The 18,781-nt window shown below is 38.1% G+C and overlaps 1 protein-coding gene across 1 annotated transcript in view; it reads left to right on the forward strand.

The window, feature by feature from the left end:
• Cd2ap (CD2 associated protein) overlaps nt 1–18,781 on the forward strand; it is a 75,059-nt gene that overhangs the window by 20,777 nt on the left and 35,501 nt on the right. Inside the window, exons 3-4 of the mRNA XM_050119333.1 lie at nt 4,667–4,820; nt 14,520–14,620. Coding sequence (XP_049975290.1) covers nt 4,667–4,820; nt 14,520–14,620 — 255 coding nt within the window. The remainder of the gene's footprint in view (nt 1–4,666; nt 4,821–14,519; nt 14,621–18,781) is intronic.

Here is an 18,781-nt window from a genome sequence, read left to right on the forward strand (position 1 = left end):
CCTCAGAATAACTGTGGAGATGTGAATCATCTTGATCTGGCTACTTCTGGCTGAAGTGAGGCATAGAAGAGTATAGAGATTTGCTATCTTAGACCTTGAACAGCAGTCAAGGTCACACCCAGATATATGGAGTTTGACCACTGCAGAGGAACTGAGACTTCTAGGTTTACCTGAGGCTTCATCCCATTTGTTGTGATTATTTTGTTGGAGGCCACCTCATTCAGGGGCTGCATCAGGGGCTGTCTTCTGAGAGTCTTTTGATCCTGAGGGCAGTAAACCCTCTAGCATCATGTCACATTGAGGACAAGAAGTCTTAGTAGTACACTACTAAGTATTTGGACACTTTCTCTTCAGTGATCTGAATGCTTACAGTTTTAACATTGATGTATCAGTGTGTGTCCCCTTACAGAGAGTCAGTGGAAGATCTTATTAACCAGTATAGCTACGAGAAGTTCTGTATGCCCTTCATTCCCATAGTCTCTCCCTGTCTTATATATTAACCTCCTTTGTCCTAAATTTTCTTCTTCTTGTAGGTGCTGGTTATAGAAACAGAATTTACTATCTTCTGTAGGTTATTAATAGTGATCTCAGATCTCACTGGTAGTATTTGTAATTATGTTCTAATGCCAAGGGCAGACTGAGTAAGAAAAATCTGTCTTGGAAAAGAATTTAGCCTTCAAAGGACTGGAGATTTCTTGGGAATGTGCTTCTTAAGGTTTTCTAAAACAGTAGTAGGTTTTCAGTAGTTAGTAATTGTTGGTTATTGGTTGTATTTCTCTACTATCTAACTTAAATTGTTTGCTTATACCGTATAATTCTGGGTGATTTTTTTTTTTTTGAAAATTTAAATTTCACTTATTTATTTAATTTACTGTTTTTTGAGGCAAGATTTCTCTGTGTAGCCATGGCTGTCCTCGAACTCACTCTGTAGATCAGGCTGGCCTGCTTCTGCCTTTTGAGTTCTGAGACCAAAGGCCAGAGCCACCACTGCCCAACTTAAATTTCACTTTTATTTATGTGTACATGTGTGTGTGTATGAAGTCCCCACAGAGGTCAGATGAGGGAGTCAGATCCCTGGGGAGCTGATAATTGATAGCCCCACCTGATTTGGGTGCTAGGAACTAAACTGAAGAGCAGGAAACATTTACATTGACATATCTCTCCAGCAGTAAATCACAAAGGAGGTATCAAAGTTTCTCAGTCAAGTTAACTTCTGTCAAGGCTTTGGGTTCAAATGTATCCAAATTATGAAGGATACATCTCGGAGGAATCAATAGCAACTGAAGAATTATCCACTTAAATACAGGAGATCATAAAGAAGACATCCTTTTTTTTTTTTTTTTTTTGAGCCTTACCAAAATAAAGTGAACAACTGGGGCATTGTCTTATTTGCTTCTAAATGTAAGAATCAGATGTAGCATGTATTATCCTATTCTGGAGTTGCTCCTAACTGGTGGGAATCAAGTTTTACCTTTATAATTTTTGTACATAGTGAAGGTATGATTGCCCCTCTCAGATATGGTATGATTTTTCCCCCTATAATACTCTGGAGAGTTATGGAGAAAATGTAAAAAGAAATAGTTGCTTATCCTGGCTACAGTGTATTGAAGGCTTATGTCCACAAGGGCCCCTTAAGCTAGTATATTATGAAAAATTAGCTGGATGATGGTGGCATATACCTTTATTCCCAGAACTCAGAAGGCAGAGGCAGGTGGGTCTCTGAGTTCAAGACCAGCCTGGTTTATAGAGTGAGTTCCAGTACAGTCAAGACTGTTACACAGAGAGACCCTGTCTCAAAAAACAACAACAAAAGGAAAATATATGACTTAAAATCAGAAGAACCTACTGTTTGTGTCTGGTGTTAGTGCTTTAATCTGGCTGGGTGGTGGTGGCACACACCTTTAATCCCAGCAATCAGGAGACAGAGGCAGGTGGATCTCTGTGAGTTCGAAGCCAGCATGGTGTATAGAGTGAGTTCCAGTACTGGCTTCATAGCTACTGAGAAACCCTGTCTTGGAACACCCCCCCCCCCAAAAAAAAAATAAAACTAAGTGCTTTAATCTGATAGGAAACTCATGGTAGTAGGGACACCCAAAATTTTATGAGTATAAGCCACTCCATTTTGAAAAAGGCGTCTAAGTTTGATTATATGTATATAGCAGGTAACAGAAGTGCAAGTGGACCAAGATTGAGTGACCTCAGACATATAGTCCTGAAAACAAGAAAGTGAGATTCTGTAGCTAAGAGAAGTGTATACATTGAGGAAACCTGTAAGTATAACAGATCAGGGAATCCCATGGTCTCAACCCTAGTAGGGAAGTCTATGACGTAACTATGATGATGAAGAAGGAAAAAGAAGAAATTCAGTTGCAACTTGATGGGAACACTAAAATATGTACCAGGATCTTGCCTTGGATTTTTCTTTAGCTCCCTAGTCCCTGTGATCTCTGTTGAAAGAATTCAGTCAAGACACAAGTAGTGCAGACAAAAGCTAGAGTTGACTGAAGTTTGAAGTGGAGCTTTATTATTGGGTAATTCTGTATTTAAGAATTATCCAGGGGCTGGAGAGATGGCTCAGAGGTTAAGAGCATTGCCTGCTCTTCCAAAGGTCATGAGTTCAATTCCCAGCAACCAAATGGTGGCTCACAACCATCTGTAATGGGGTCTGGTGCCCTCTTCTGGCCTGCAGACATACACACAGACATAAAATTGTATACATAATAAATAAATAAATATTAAAAAAAAGAATTATCTACCTTAAATAATAAAGTGAAAAAAATTTAAATAAAAAGAAAACTAGTAAGTAAAAAAAAAAGAATTATCCACTTAAATACAGGAGATCATAAAGAAGAAAGACATCCTTCTTTTGAGACTGTTGCTTAGTGAATGGCAGCGCCATCTGAGAGTTGTTCAAGTCAGGAATTTGGGTGTCATCTGAAGCTAATGAATTTTCAAGATTCTTAGTATTTTGAATATTTTCTGAACCTTCCAAACTTTGTTCTGTCATTAACTCAGGGAACATTCATTCATTGTCAGTTGTACCTACTTGCTGTAAGCTTGTTATACTGCACATGCTGATCTCTTGCATTGTGAAAATGTCCCACATTCTTTGTAGTATATTTCAGAGCCTTGTATCGTCAACCTTTTCACCACGTTCTTAGTCTTTATGACTCTTAAGAACTCTTCATATTCATGCTCCAGCTGTATGTAGTGTCACCTTGTCTTCCAGTCAGGTTGTTCATATTCTATCTTTTATGTTCCTTCCCTGTGCCTTGATGCCTGTTACTCACTTGTCACAGTAGAGTCAGTTCTAGCCTCCAACTGTGTGTGAGAGCTAAATTTAGGTTGTCAGGCTTGGTGGTTGGTGCCTTTACCCACTGAGTCATCTCACCAGCCCTGAGGTTACTTTGTGAAGTTACCCTGATTTGCCTTTCCATTGCTAAATTTATGTTAGGTAAACTAAAGTTTGTAATTTTGGATGGTGGGACAGAGGGTGATGGTGGACTGAGGCCACCTCTAGAGCTGCCTCTCATACGGAGTTTTTAGTCATTGAACATGGCATGACTTCATGTTTATGTGGTCTTTTGTTTCTTCTAGTAAAATTCATTACTCTTTCCCAAGATGATTCTTTTGGTTTTTGAAGATAGAGCTTCTTTATGTAACCATGGCTTTCCTGAAACTTGCTCTACCAGGCTGGCCTCAAACTTAAGAGATTTGTGCCTGCCTCTGCCTCCTGAGTGCTGGGGTGTGCTACCACCACCTGGCATTCATTTTATTATACCTGTAAATTAGAGCAGGGAGCCATAAAGTTAAAACCTGTAAGGTAGAATCTACATGTCACTGGCTTGTACAAGACCTGTGTTGTAAGGTTACTGGCTAAGATTTTTATGATTGGATGGGGGAAAATTAAGAGAATGTTAAATTATGTGTAAAATATGTGAAAATTAAAAGACGCTCCCTCCCCACTCCCCTGTATTCTTGGAAATAGAGTCTCACATAGTCATGTTGGCTTTGAACTCACTGTAGTCTCTTTGTACTAGAAGAGGACCTAAACTCCAGATTCTCTTGCCTCTTAACTCCCAAGGGCTGGGACTGCAAGTGTGGACCATCATGCCCAACTTAACTTATGTTCATGAATTCTTTTAGAATATGTCTGGGTTTAGTTATTTAGGTATGTAACTGCATTTGAATTACATATAACAGAACTGATATTAGAAAGAAATTATATGGCCTGGTAGCCATAAACATTTAGTATATAGTGCTTTGTAGAAAGAAGTTGTACACTCTGGACTTAAAACTATTGTGTTACTTGTTTATGTGTTTCAGGATTTTCTTGTGTATGTTAGTGAAGGTAGGTTGAAACTCTCCTTTACCCTTTCTCCAGTTTCAATAAGATGTAAATTTATACTATGTCATGCTTGGCAAATGATCTGCATTCTTCAGCTTAAAAATGAGTTATGTCATGATTTATTTAGTAATTATTGTAGCTATGTCTTGACATCTTAACATTTGAGAAGCAAAAAGTAGGGAAGCTAAGGTGGAAGTATTGCTGTGTATTCTAGGCTAGCCTTGGCTACATTAAAAAATACAGAAATATGTCTAAGAATGTAAATTGGTTAAGACACACCTAAGTATCTTTCTCTTTTACTGATTTCCCTTTTTATAGGAAATTAAGCGAGAGACGGAACCCAAGGATAACAATTTGCCCATCAAACGGGAAAGGCATGGAAATGTAGCCAGTCTTGTACAGCGAATCAGCACTTACGGACTTCCAGCTGGAGGAATTCAGCCACATCCACAAACCAAAACCCTTAAGAAGAGTATGTAAACAATTCCTTTCCTACTTAGTTATGACTGCTCATAAATTCAGGGAGATGTGTTCAGTCTTCTACAGCCAACTGCAGTAATTAATTTACTCTCATGAACTGATGATTGACACACATGATTTTTGTACTTGCTCATGTTGAGTCAGTAACATTGATAATCCAGCATGAGTAAGCTGGTAGCCATATACAGGAACTGTAAATGAAGATACCTTGCTTATCTCGTACTGTCTCTGAATGATTGACACATTGTTGTACATTGATTGTATTTAATAGTACTTACTAATTGTTGAGGTATCTGCTAGTCTGAAATGTTTTGATAAGTTTTTTTCTTTTTCGTTTGAAATAGTGTCTTTCCCGGTATCTTTTGTTGACTTCATATGTGATTCTCCTGTTCTGGAAAGTTTTTTGTTTATAAATAAGTTAGGGGAAAAATTGACCAAGAAAGAGTACCATATTTTATTGAAAAAAATTTTTTTTATTCATTATTTGTGTGGATGTTGAGTGCGGAGGCCAGGGGACATGTTGTAGAGTTTGTTCTCTCCCAGTTTTATATGGGTTGTAGGGATTGAGCCCAGGGTACCAGGCTTGAGCAACAAGCACTATTACTCACTGAATTATCTCCCCAGTCCTGCATATCTTATGTTTTGTTTTATTTTTGAGGTTGTAATTTAATTGCAACATTTCTCCCTTCCCTTTCTTGCTCCAAACCCTTCCATATACCCCTCCCGATTCCTTCAAATTCATGGTCTCTTTTTTCATTAATTGTTACTGCATGCATGTATGTATTTGCTTGTACATACATATTGCTAAATAGAACCTGCAGAGTTCACATAATACTACTTGTATGTATATTTTCAGGTCTGACCATTTGATACTAGACAACCCATTAGTGTGTTCTTCGCTGGGGAGGACTACCTCTCCTGCTCCCAGAATTACTCAGTTGCATGAGTAATTTGTGTAGGCTTGAGGCCACATGGGCTTTTTCCGATCTAGTTTGGCATGTTTGTTAGTATAATTCTTGTACAGCTCATGTTTGGGTGGTCATATTGATGAGACTTCATGTGTTCTGATATTAGTAGGCGACACAGTCTCCCAGTGAATTCCCTAATTCTAATTGGCTCTTATAATCTTCTTGTCTTCTATTCTGCAATGTTTCCAGAGCCTTAGGTTCTGGAGTGGTTTATATATGAATCCATAGGGAGTGGGCTCCACACTCTGCGTTTTGTTTGGTTGTGGTTTTCTGTAGTGGTCTTCATCTGTTGCAAAGAAGATTCTTTGATGAAAGGTGAAGATCACACTTACCTGTGGGTATTAAGACAGATGTTTATAGATTGTTGTTAGGGATTATGATTGTTTAGTAAATTCGTGGTTGTAGATCTCTTCCAAAAACCATGGTTTCATTAGTACTGAATAGTTAGGTTTCCAGTACCAGGCATGGTAATCCTCTAACTGAATGGGTTGTAAGCCCTTAGAAAGCTGTTGGTTGCCACCAAGGTATATGTGCCATTACTGTGTCCATAGGATTATTGTGCCAATTTACTTTAAATTTTAGAAACTTGATCTCTTTTATGACCTTAGCTCATTTAAATTTACTTAAGTTTTTTTAAACTTCAGTTAGGAAAAGAGAGGCAACAATGCCATTTAAAAATATGGAGCATTAAACATGTATAAACAATTATAGTCTTTATGACAATGGATACTAAAGGTTTTGTTATTTTAAAAATCCCATTAAACTCCATGTGGGACAGTTCAGTTTATTGGTATTTTTAAAAGTGCATATTCTGCATAATCTTTTTTTTTTTTTTGAGACAGGGTTTCTCTGTGTAATACTTGACTGTTCTAGAATTTACTTGTAGACCAGGCTGGCCTTGAACTCACAGAGATCCACTTTTGCTTCCCAAGTGCTGGCATTAAAGGTGTGTGCCCTCACTGCCTGGCAAAAATATATATTCTTCCACCCATCCACCCATCCACCCATCCATCCATCCATCCATCCATCCATCCATCCATCCATCCATCCATCCATCCTGTGTGTGTGAGCCATAGTGTGTATGTAGTCAGACAGCAATTGTAGGAGTTGATTTTTCTCTTTCTATTAGATGGATTCTGTAGATCAAGCTCAAGTTGTAGGGCTTGGAGCTATGGGCCTTTACCTGATGAGTCATTTTTGCCAGACCACAATTGTTTAAAGACTCTTACCTGAGATTGCGATTATAGTATCTTTGAAATTTTGGTCTGTAACTCCCTGTGGTATTAAATGATTGGCAATAAGGAAGTTTACCCTTTGAACTGTAAATGTAAGGACGTTACTAGTTTTCATATAGGCCCCCTATTATCACAGTGTATTATTTTCCATGTCAGTATAGCACAGGGTTATATCAGAAAACATTTTGTGAAGAAAAAGTGTTTTGTTTTTTTTTTTTTGTTTTGTTTTTTTTTTGAGGCAGGGTTTCTCTGTGTAGCTCTGGCTGTCCTGGAACTTGTTCCATAGACCAGGCTGGCCTTGAACTCAGAGATCTGCCTGCTTTTTTTTAACCAGTTCCTGGGATTAAAAGTATGCGCTGCCCTTGCTGGCTCAATGAAGTTTTCTTGATACTAAGACCAATTAAAGGTTTTTTTTTAACTTTTTTTTATTCATTGTGTTCCAGAAAATGTGATAGTCAAGTAATATTTGTCCATCCCCATCCTACTTTCAACTGGACAGTCTTAGCCATTTTAGTGGTCCTGGACTGCACTTTCTGGAGACTAGCCACGTAGTAGAGATGTATAGCACAGAGTTGCACCTTTGTATGCAGTTTCTGTGTTCTGAGAATTTCCAGATCATTGAAAGAGTTATTTATGATCTCTGTCCATTATTAACAGCCTACATTTTAATTCTGCGGCACTGTAAAGAGACAGCATATGAGCTGAGAACTAATATCTTCAACTGCAGGCGTGAAGCAGAGACATTTAACTGGAATTGGGGTGAGCCCTTACTCCCAACATGCTTCCTGCAGTAAGGCCACACCTCCCAAACCTACCCAAATAGTACCATGTGCTAGAAACCAATTCTTCAAATACTCAAGCCTAGGGGGTAGTTCTCATTCAAACTACCATAGTTTCTCTCAGTTTTGGTATAAGTAATAGAGAAAGAGTACATACACAGAACACAGGTGAAATCTATGTCCAGAAAAACTTCTGGACACAGGTGACCTACCTAAATTCAAGAAAATATAAAAAAGAAATCCAGGTAATTTACCAACGAAGAAAAAAGCTTGGGGCCAGAAGAGTCTGCACTGTTAAATGTAATCAAACATTTAAAGAAATAACACCAATGTTTCTCAAGCAATTCCATATAATTGAGAGGGAGGGAACCCTTCCAAATTGATTCTGTAAGGTCAACGTTATTTTGGTCCCAAAAGCCAACAGAGCAAAACAAAGAAGAAATACTCCCCAATGTCTTTGAATGCAAAATTATGCAAAATTCTAGCAAGTTCAAATTAACAGGCGTGCCACAGATTGCACGGCAAATTTCCTTCCAAAGATGCAAAGATGTTTTTATCTTCTACAAATCAATAAGCATAAATAGAATGAGAGACAAAAATCGTATTATCATCCCAATAGATGGAGAGGAAACATTGGGTAAAACTCAGCATCCCTTCATGGTCTGCACAAGGTAGGTACAGAAGACTCATACCACATTGTGCTGCAGGCTATATTCATAGTCAGTGTACTGAATGTGAAAGACTGAAAGCATTTCCTGTAAGGTCAGGAACAGGTCAAGGGTGATAAGACTTTCGTGGTCAGGAATGGAGGGCTTTTCATGGTTTTTTGTATATATAGTGATAGAAGTGTAGCTAGAGCTATTAGGTTAGAGAGAGAGAAATACCAGACATATGAGCAAGAAAGGAGAAAGTCAGATTATCCCTGCTTTCATATTATGACATAAAAAAATCTAGAGAAAAAGCAAGACAACATACAAAAATTAGTAATTCTGTAATTCAGTAGTTGGGGATGGATTAGAAGTTTAAGGTTATTTTTGACTATGAAGCAAGTTGGAGGGTATTGTAGGACAAATGAGACTTTGCCAAGTCTGATAGCCTGAGGCTGATATCTGAGACTCACACAGTAGGAGAAATGACTTCCATATGTTGTCACATGCATTCTATGGCATCCCCTCCCATACATAAAAAGTAAAGAAAAATGCTTAGTATGCAAAACTATATCATACCAAAGTAATTCTAAACTATAGCAAGTTACCATTTTATCCTATTTATAATGTCTGTTAAAAAAACCATGAAAACATGGAAAAAAGGAGGACGTGTACACTGTTGGTGTTATGTAAATTAGTCCAGCTGTTTTGAGAGTGGCAGTTTCTCAAAAAGCTAAAAATAATCCCAGCACTGAGAGGCAGAAACAGGAGGATCCTGAGGTCAAGGTAAATCTGGATTTCAACTAGGAACCTGTCACAGATAATAAATAATAGTACCATAAATCCAGCTATATTCTTAGACAGTGTATCTGAAAGAATCGGAACAGCTGTGCAAAAATAGATACACTTGTATTTAAGCAGCACCATTCCCAATAGCAAAGTTACATACTTCCCAGGGTAAGTGGGATAAAGATAATAACACATTAACCATATAATGGTATATTATTTGATCCAAAAATAAGAATGAAATCCTAGCTGGGCAGTGATGGCACATGTCTTTAATCCCAGAACTCAGCAGGCAGATCTCTGTGAGTTCGAGGCCAGCCTGATCTACAAGAGCTAGTTCCAGCTAGTTCCAAGTCAGGCTCCAAAGCTACAGAAAAACCCTCTCAAAAAACCAAAAATCAAACCAAATCAAAATAAAAATCCTGCCATATGTAGCAAAACAGACTTGAAAGTAGAATAGAAAAAAGGATTATTGGGGTCTGGGATGGGTGTGGACTAAAGACGTAGTCACTGTACATCTCTCCAAACAATGTGGGCAGTTATGATGCTAAGTAAAACGTTTGACAGTATAACATGTAAAAGTGGTGAGAGGCAAATGCCTGACATTAAAATATATTTCAGCTTCCTTAATAACTCATTCTCGTTAGATGTAAACACATAGGTAAAAATAAAATTTTACTTTAGGTTTTTAAATCAGTTTTATTTGGAGATGATCATAAATAATGATACAAGTTTGTTTTTCCAACTCTAAGGGGAAAAAGGTTGAGGCAGGAAGATGGTAAGTTCAATGGCAGTCAGGTGGGATTTAGGATGAAATAAAATGGTCAAATGAATATATGAAATTGTGGTTGGCAGTTTGACTCACTGGGTAAAGGTGCATGCATCAAGCTTGAATTAAGAATTCAGTTGCTTGTAGTTAGTTAAATACTATTTTTTAATTTCAAAGTCTGTTTTCTCAAATAAGCAGAAAAGTGCTACTGGAAGCTTGTTAGAAATGTTATATTATTGTATTATGGGCTCTAAAATATTAGGATTTCTACAGAAAATACTGTAGCTGGGTAGTGAAAAAGAGGGATTTATGATGCTTTCCTAATGTTTGAAGATTACATGGCCAATAAGAAAGATATTTAAATAGTGCTTTGCCAGGCAAGTAAAAATGGCATAGCTGCCGTTTGGTCTGCCTCAGTGTGCAGGTTAGGGCAGGGGAGACACAGCTTTGTCCCCTTCCTTAGCTAACTTGCAGAAAGGGCATGTATTTGTCTAAAAAGGGAAATATAAGCATCTACCTGGAGATCTAGCCGGTAGATTTTTTTTTATTGCAATGAAATGTATTTGTCCTAAAATGCATCTATATTAAAGGATATTTAAAACTTGGTGTAAGTCCTTCATAGCTACAAAACTCAAGAAACAAATCATTTCAGTTACTAAAAAATATCATCATGTATACTTTTACAATCAACCCTCTTTTCACACCAGTTATGGGAAACCACCACTACAGGTTGTATAGTGTATTGTGTTTTGGTGTGGAGGTCCTTCTGTATATGTGTTGACTTAATTGGTTAGTGAATAAAGAAACTGCTTTGGGACTATAGCAGGGAAGAACAGAGCTAGGTGGGGAAAACTAAACTGAATTCTAAGAGGAAGAAGGCAGAGCAGAAGAAGCCGTGGAGCTACCATCAGAAACATTGGCCAGAACATTGCTGGTAGGCCACGAGCCTCATGGTAAAATATAAAATAATAGAAATGGGTTAACCAAAGATATAAGAGCTAGCTAGCAATATGCTTAAGTGATTTAGCCGGTAGATTTTTAAAGAAAAAGCTGACTTGACTTTTTAAAGTTCGGAGATGGACTGTCATCTCTTTCAAATCAACATCACTTTCAAATTTTTATTACATTTGTTTACTTACATGTGTGACACAGCACATATGTAGAGGCCAGAAGAGTTACTTCCTTCCTTACTTACACTGTGTCATTTCCAGATATCAGACTCTGGTTGCCAGGCTTTGGTGGCAAGTACTTTTACTTGCTGGGCCATCTTGATGGCCCCAGCATCACTGATTTTCAAAGAAAAAAAGCAAGAGAGTCAACCCTGAGGATGGATCCATCTGCCCAATACAGGAGAGAATGGGATTTGTATCCATTGCCCAAAGCCATTAATGGCTAACATGCATTGAAGGAGGAGGAGGTGCTGAGACAAGGGTCTACTCCAGTTTTTTCTAGTTCTGTCTTGAGAAAATCTATACACTTCCACTTCTCTCTTCTGGTTTGTGACTGGATGATCTGTGCATTCATGACAGTGAGGTGTTGAAATCATCCCTGCTTTTACTGTATTAAAGCCTATTTCATTTGTTGCCCCCCCTGGTTCTTACTGTTTGTTTAGTTTGAGACAGATCTTAAGTACCCTAGCCTAACTTTGAACTCCTGATCCTCCAGTCACTCACCAAACCTACCACACTTGTCTGGCTTTCAGGGTTTCTGTTGATAATTAGTCCAATAGGATTATCCTTAAATGTGATCTCTTGTGGGTTTTAAGTCTTTCTGGTGCTTTTGACAGGTTGACTATCATACATTGTAGAGAGGATCTTCTCTGGCTGTTGGGGGTCATATAATAATCCTGTCCCTGAGCTGGGCAGTGGTAGCACACACCTTTAATCCTAGCACTTGGGAGGCAGAGGCAGGCGGATTTCTGTGAGTTCAAGACCAGCCTGATCTACAAGAGCTAGTTCCAGGACAGGCTCCAAAACTATAGAGAAACCCTATCTCAGAGGTGGGTGGGGGGACCCAGAAAACAAACAAACGAACAAAATCCTGTCCTTGATGGTGCATGCCTTTCCCAAAATTAGAGAAAATTTCTGTTTTCATTTGTCCTTATTAAAATTTTGAGTATGTTGATGACACACATATTTGATCTTTTAATGATATCCTCCAATCTTTCATGTCCTTTTCATTCTTATTTTTATACAAATATGTTATTTCCAAAAAGATGTCCTCAAGCTCTCATATTATTTCTTTTTCCTTAATTAAGTCTGCTGTTGAAGTTTTTGGATGGATTCTGTTTTATTCAATGAGCATCATTTCCTAGATTTCATATTAGTTCTTTTTCAAAATCTCTCTTTGATTTTCTTAATCATATATTGCCTTGTTTTTCCAAGTCTTTTAATTAATCATTCTATTTATGTTTCTTTGGATCTCATTAAGCTTTAAAACAACAACATACTATCTTAAATTTTTTAATCTTGAATTTCATCTTGTTCAGCATATTTAGCTTTTTTAAAGAATGTAATACTTTGTCTTTTTCATATATTTTTAAATTTATTTCTACTAAGATTTGCATGTCTAGTAAAATGAGTATCTCCTCAATTTCATTGGAGGTAAAATCTTAGGGGTAATAATGTGTTATGGAGAATTGAGTTTATTTCTGTTTACTATAATACAGTCACTTTACTTCTGAGAGTTTCTTTGAGTTTGATTATTGAGGTTGGGCATAACCCATGCTTAGTATGGAGTTGGAGAGACCCACTTCTGCTGGTGACACAGGAGTAGAGAGGCTGTAGCAGGCCTGGCCTTGTGTGGTAGAGTACTTGTGTACTAACTCTTACCTACAGTTGGAAACGTAGTCTCTAGGTCATGGAGGTTTCCTCAGGCATGTTTATACTGCCTCTTTTATTTGAATATGTAGTTGTAGTAAGCATGTAATGTCCAAAACATTTGTTCTTTGAGTAGGCAGTGGGTACAAGTCCATTGGTCTTCTAGGATGGTTAGAACAGAAATCACAACACTTCCGCTGTGCGTCTTAACAGGAGTGTGTGATTGTACAAGATTATTGTGAAGACTGATACAGAGGACACATGTAGTTGTAATGGAAGCAGAAATATTATTCTTCTGTTCTGCTGTGCTGCTGTAGGCATACCTGTCCAAGAGTGGGACCTTAGGTCTCCTCCCCTAGTGTGCATGCTTGCTTGGGATGGGCTTTTCTTCTTCTGAAAAATCAATATCTACCAGGGATAGTGCTGGAATGGTTGCAACTGGACCTGTGCAAAATTCCTCTTAGTTCTAAATACAGAGGACAAATCCAGACACAGTTTCTCTGTGGACCAGTTGGGTAGCATTATGAAGGTGCAAGGACATTGCTTGAAACTGACCCCAGAACACCTATGTGTGTTGAGAAAACAGTCTAGGAGCCCTTTTCTTCATCTTGTCAGAGTTAGGAACTTCTGTGTGGAACTGAGAGCTGAGCAGGATCTACTTGTGGCAAACTATATACCCTTATATCAGTTGGTGGGCTCGCTAATAATTTGTCTTTTGTGGCTATTACCTTCACTCCACTCTGCATCCCTTATACTGAATTCTCAGGATAGGTCTGTTGGTGCATTTGTGTCAGTGTCTTTCCACTGAGTTAAGTCTGCCCATATGAAACATGGCAGTCCGGATTCAATAATCTATTCTCAAGAAGCCTCCGGGTTACAACATCCTGGGGAATTGCTGGATGAAATCCTTTTTCTAAATCTACACTAGTGGATAGATTCAGATTCTCTTTAGAATGTAAGCTTTCAGGGTTATAAAACTTCCAAGTAGGTAGGAATGTGCTGATAGTTTTCTGATTTTATTTCTACTTTTATATCAGAAGGGAAAGGGTTCCAAGCTGCTGAGCTAGGAACCTGGGTGTTAGAGTAGTTTTTCTTTTACTATGCAGCTGTCTCAAGGCTCGGGACTTTTTTTTTTTTCCTGTGGTTGAATGCCAGTTTTTCATCTCAACGTGCATCTGTACATCTGTTACCTGTTGCCAGCCTGCTTTCTCCCTCTTTCTTTCTTTTTCCCCTCCCCCTCTTTATTCTCTGGAAGGAGCGAGTGAGTGCTGGGTACTTCTGCTCAGCCATCTTGTCTTCCCTTCGACAGGCACTTAAAGTAGCACATTTTAAATATTCCTAGGCCTTGATTAAGAAGTCATCTGAAAATTACCACTGGGAGGGACTTGCCTACAATAATTTTATTGTCAAAATGTCTTTATAGTCTTAAAAGTTGTGGATATTTTGCTTGTGTGTAATTGAAGGGATCAGGTGTACCCGTTTTCTATACTGGAACCCTTACACTTTATCTGGAGGTGAACATGTTATGTTGTGTGAGACATGTTTAAAAATCACCCAGGCTGTTTGTGATTGCTTGTTTAAATTGTTTTTCTTTTTTACACACTTGTAACTATAATTGTGGTATATGAATAAAGGTGCTAGTTAAAAAATGATCTTTTTAACATATTTTTTAAAATGATTTCTTCTAGAGACAAAAAAGCGTCAGTGTAAAGTTCTTTTTGACTACCTTCCACAAAATGAGGATGAACTGGTACTGACAGTGGGGGATATCATTGATATTAACGAAGAGGTAAGGACCAGAAGGACTTTGTACATTCGCAGTAGCACAGCAGTTACGTGGTGTGGCTTCTAGAAGAGGGCTTTGTCAGATTATTAAAATTTATAAAAATTTTTGCCCGTTTTCAATACAATTTAAAGATAGTCCTTGTTACTTGTGCTTGCTATGTCCTGTTTGTGTATTTCTCTTAATAAAAATAAACATTTTTTAAGCTTAAAATTAATGTAATTTTCTTTTGGCAAGAAGCTCACCCAAGCCTGGCTACCTGAGTTCCATCCTTGTAACCCATATAAAGGTGGAAAGGAGAACTGACTCTGCAGAGTTGCCCCTGACTTCTGCAGGCACATTACATGCTCACACCCATACTCACGTTGTGCCCACATACCATTATAATAATGCTAAAAAGTAAAATTAATGTTATTTTAATAGTCCCAAACACCAGAGAGCCTCATCTTAATTCTCTGTTGGCACAAAACAATAACAAATACTTCTTTTTTAATGATATAGGAGTGCAATGCAGAAATTGCTTTAAAGTCTGTCTTGTTTGAATTGTTGTATTTAAATTCTAGCCAAGTATGCTTTTTTCACAGTTTTAATACTTTAAGATATGAAAACATTTTTAATTTCTTACATCTGCTTTTCTCATTAAAGGAGTATTTAAAGTTTTGCTGGCCAGTGAAGATGCTATTTTAGAGAGTGCTTTGATAAAATGTATTGTAGCAGGAATTGATTTTGTGTCATGATTTCTCATTTATCACTGGTATCTACAATAACTTCGAGAATACCTATACAAGAGGCCGTCTGATCTCTGTCTGACGGCCACACCAGTTAATGTTTATTTGGAAGTACTGTGCTAAATAAGTTTGGCATTTTCTTCCTTTATAACAGAAGGGGTTATTTATCTTAATTTCTCAGAGGTAGAGACTGAGTCATAGAGAACCACATTGCTTATAGTTGTTACTCGTGATGCAGAAGAAGCTTCCCCAAAATTAGTGGCAAAAACAACTGTTATGCTTGTGGGTTGTGTGGCTCAGGTATGCAGATAGACCACAAGGGATTGGCTTGTCTGTTCCATGGTGTCTGGGACCTCAGCTGGACGGGTTCAGAAGTAAGGGGCTGGTGAGAGCCTTTGTAAGAAAGTCCCTCTATTTACACCTATGTCCTATAGCCTTGAAAACTAGAACTGCCACTTGGACAGCTTTCTAATGTCATTTCCATTTGGCTTGGATTTCTTAGAGGATGGGAGTGTCTGGAGATTCTGAAACCTTCTGACTACCCGCATAATAATCAAAAAGGTTCAGATTTTGGGTCGAGTTATTGTAAACACTCCATAGTCTGAAATCCAAAATGTTTTGAGTAGAGGGCACTTATTTTGATTTGCACAGCAGTTTCACAACTCAGAGTGCAACCAATTCAGCATACATGGGGAAGTGCCTTTTACAGTCTAGCCTTGGAAATGATAGCTACTTATAAACCACTTAGAAACTGTCAGGAGTAAAACCATCTTCATTTAGCTTCATATGTGCCTGACATGTAGTGGCCTGAATTTGATTGTGTGTAATTTGCCATCTTGTTGTGACTGTCTGGAACAGCTTCCTACTCCCCCCTTTCCGCCCCCCATGGAGGAGTTGAACTCAGGACTCTGTGTATAGTGGACCCTTGGTTTTTAGCTAGGGTCTGACCATGTATTTCCAGCTGGCCTCAAACTTGTAGTCTTCTTTTTCACCTCCTGAGCACTGGAATTACAGGCATGTGTCTGCAGGCTCAACTGCAGTCTGTTTTTAAATGATTGTTTGCTTTGTATTTGTTTTTATTTGTGTTTCTTAGAGACAAATAAGGGTCTCAAAGCTCAGTCTGGCCTTAACTGTTGGTTTTCCTGCCTCAGCCTCCTCAGTGCTGGGATTACAGGTATGGTTACTATGCCCAGATCATTATTGCTATGCTTGAATGAGTGTTCACTGCCACTTTCCCCAAGAATTCCTTAAATAACTTTTAACAAGTTGCTGATATTTGGAGTTTAATACTGATGTTTTTTTTTTACTTTGTGGCTGTTCCATTTTGTCATATTTAATTCCATACCACACACATAGCTCCTATATTTTCAATCCTTTACCTTAGTTTCTTTTTTCCCTTTCTTTCTTTTCTCTTTCTTTGAGGCAGGGTCTCACTCTGTAGCCCACTTCTTTGAACTTAAAATTTAGCCTGGTCTGGCCTTACACTCAAAGCAACTCTCCTGCCCTATTCCCTGAGTGCTGTGGTCAGACACGAGTCTTCATGCTCAGTTTCATTTGCCTTCGGTCTGCTAAAACCTCGGAACTCTTCATGCTTGCTGCTTTACTTTGCCATCCCAAGCATACTGTATCTGGCTATTAGTAGTTCAGCTATATTGTCTGTAACCATCATGAATTTTGATGTGACTTTTTTTGATGTTCTTTTTATCTAGAAGATTCTCATTTAGGCTTAGTGTTGAGTTTCTTGGTCATTGGCTTTTAGGAGAGAAGATTCTGATACTTTCCAGCTTATGCTCCCGTGCTTTTATTGCACTTTTTTCTCACTTTGATTACAGCACTTATTTTTACATTTCATTATTATTAGTTTACTTGTTTTTGTTTTGAGACAGGAACTCACTATGTAGTTTTGGCTGACTTAGAACTAAAAAAGGTCGACCTGTTTCTTTTTTCTGAGTGCTGGGATTAAAGGTGTGCCACCATGCCTAGCAGTTACATTCTAACTATGTGCTTACTGCTTTCTTAGATTGGTTTTTCAAGAGCATGGATTGCTGCAGTCTAATACTCTCCTAGGTTAGCTATTCAGCAAAGGCAAGGAAGGGATTTTTCATATGCAAGGTTTGAATCTTCTCCCAGCCAAAAATCATGGCTTGTATGTAAAGAGTGCCTATTACATTAATTATTAAAAATTTTGTTTTCAGGCTGGGAATGGTAGCACATGCCTTTAATCAGGAGGCTGAGCCAAGTGGATATTTGTGAGTTTGAGATCAGCCTGGTCTACTTAGTGAGTTTCAGGACAGTCAGAAAAATTTATGTAGAGATCAGTTTGCTTTCAGTTATAAGGTGGATAGCACTGAAAATGATTTATGTAAATGAGATATTTCTAGCTGTGATGTAAGGTTGATAAGTAAATGATGACAGCAGTGTACTCTACTGTTACTCTCTAAATCTCTTTAGTATCCTTTGTCCAACAACAGAAACTATACGTCTGAAAACAGTCAGCTGATTTTTTTTTAATAAATTGAGCAATCTTATTATTAATGAGTATAAAGGCTTTGTTAAAGATTTTTTAAAAAAATTCACTGGTGTTTTGCTGACTTGTATGTTATATCTATATGAGGGTGTCAGATCCCTTGGAACTGGAGTTATAGACAGTTGTGAGTTGCCATGTGGGAGCTGGGAATTGAACCTGAGTTCTCTGGAAGAGCATCCAGTGCTCTTCACTACTGAGCCATCTCTTCAGCTGTGTTAAAGAATTTGATTCATGAGAACATTTTTGTTTGGAGTAAGGTGCTTATTAAATGAATTTTGAGAGTGATTTTTTTCAGGGTTGGAGAGATGGGTCAGCATTTCAGAGTACTGGCTGTTCTTCTAGAGGACCCCAGCTCACGTCCCAGCATTCACATGGCAGCTCATATTATGGCAACTCCAGTTTCAGGGCTTCTGATGCCTTCTTATGGCCTCTGGGGCCACGGCATGCTTGCAGTACATATACCACCCATACACATAAAATACCCATACACATAAAATGGACAAAATAATAAACAAAACCAAAATATTTTTTTCAGTTTGCTTAATAATTATTGTTTAATTAAAAGGGGGAAATAAGATTTTATACATTTTAACACTCTTAGAAATGATTTTTACATTTGTTATTAAATTTATATTTAATTATATCTATGCGTGTGGGTCTGAGTGTAGGTATGTACATAAGTGTGCAGGTGCCTGAAGCGGCTTGAGGTTTGTGATCCCCAAGAGCTTGGATGTTGTGAGCTGTCTGACATGGATACAGGGAACTGAATTTTGATCCTCTGCATTCTTAACTCCTGAGTGTGTGCGTGCACGCGCGTGCCTGTGCCTGCGCCTGCGTGTGTTGTGCTAATGCCATGACACATGTATAGAGGCCAGAGAGCAGCATTTGGGAGTCAGTTTTCTACTCTGTGGG

The sequence above is a fragment of the Alexandromys fortis genome, unplaced genomic scaffold, assembly GCF_014885135.2.
Source record: "Alexandromys fortis isolate MF-2015 unplaced genomic scaffold, M_Fortis_MF-2015_v1.1 scaffold_145, whole genome shotgun sequence".
NCBI lineage: Eukaryota > Metazoa > Chordata > Mammalia > Rodentia > Cricetidae > Alexandromys > Alexandromys fortis.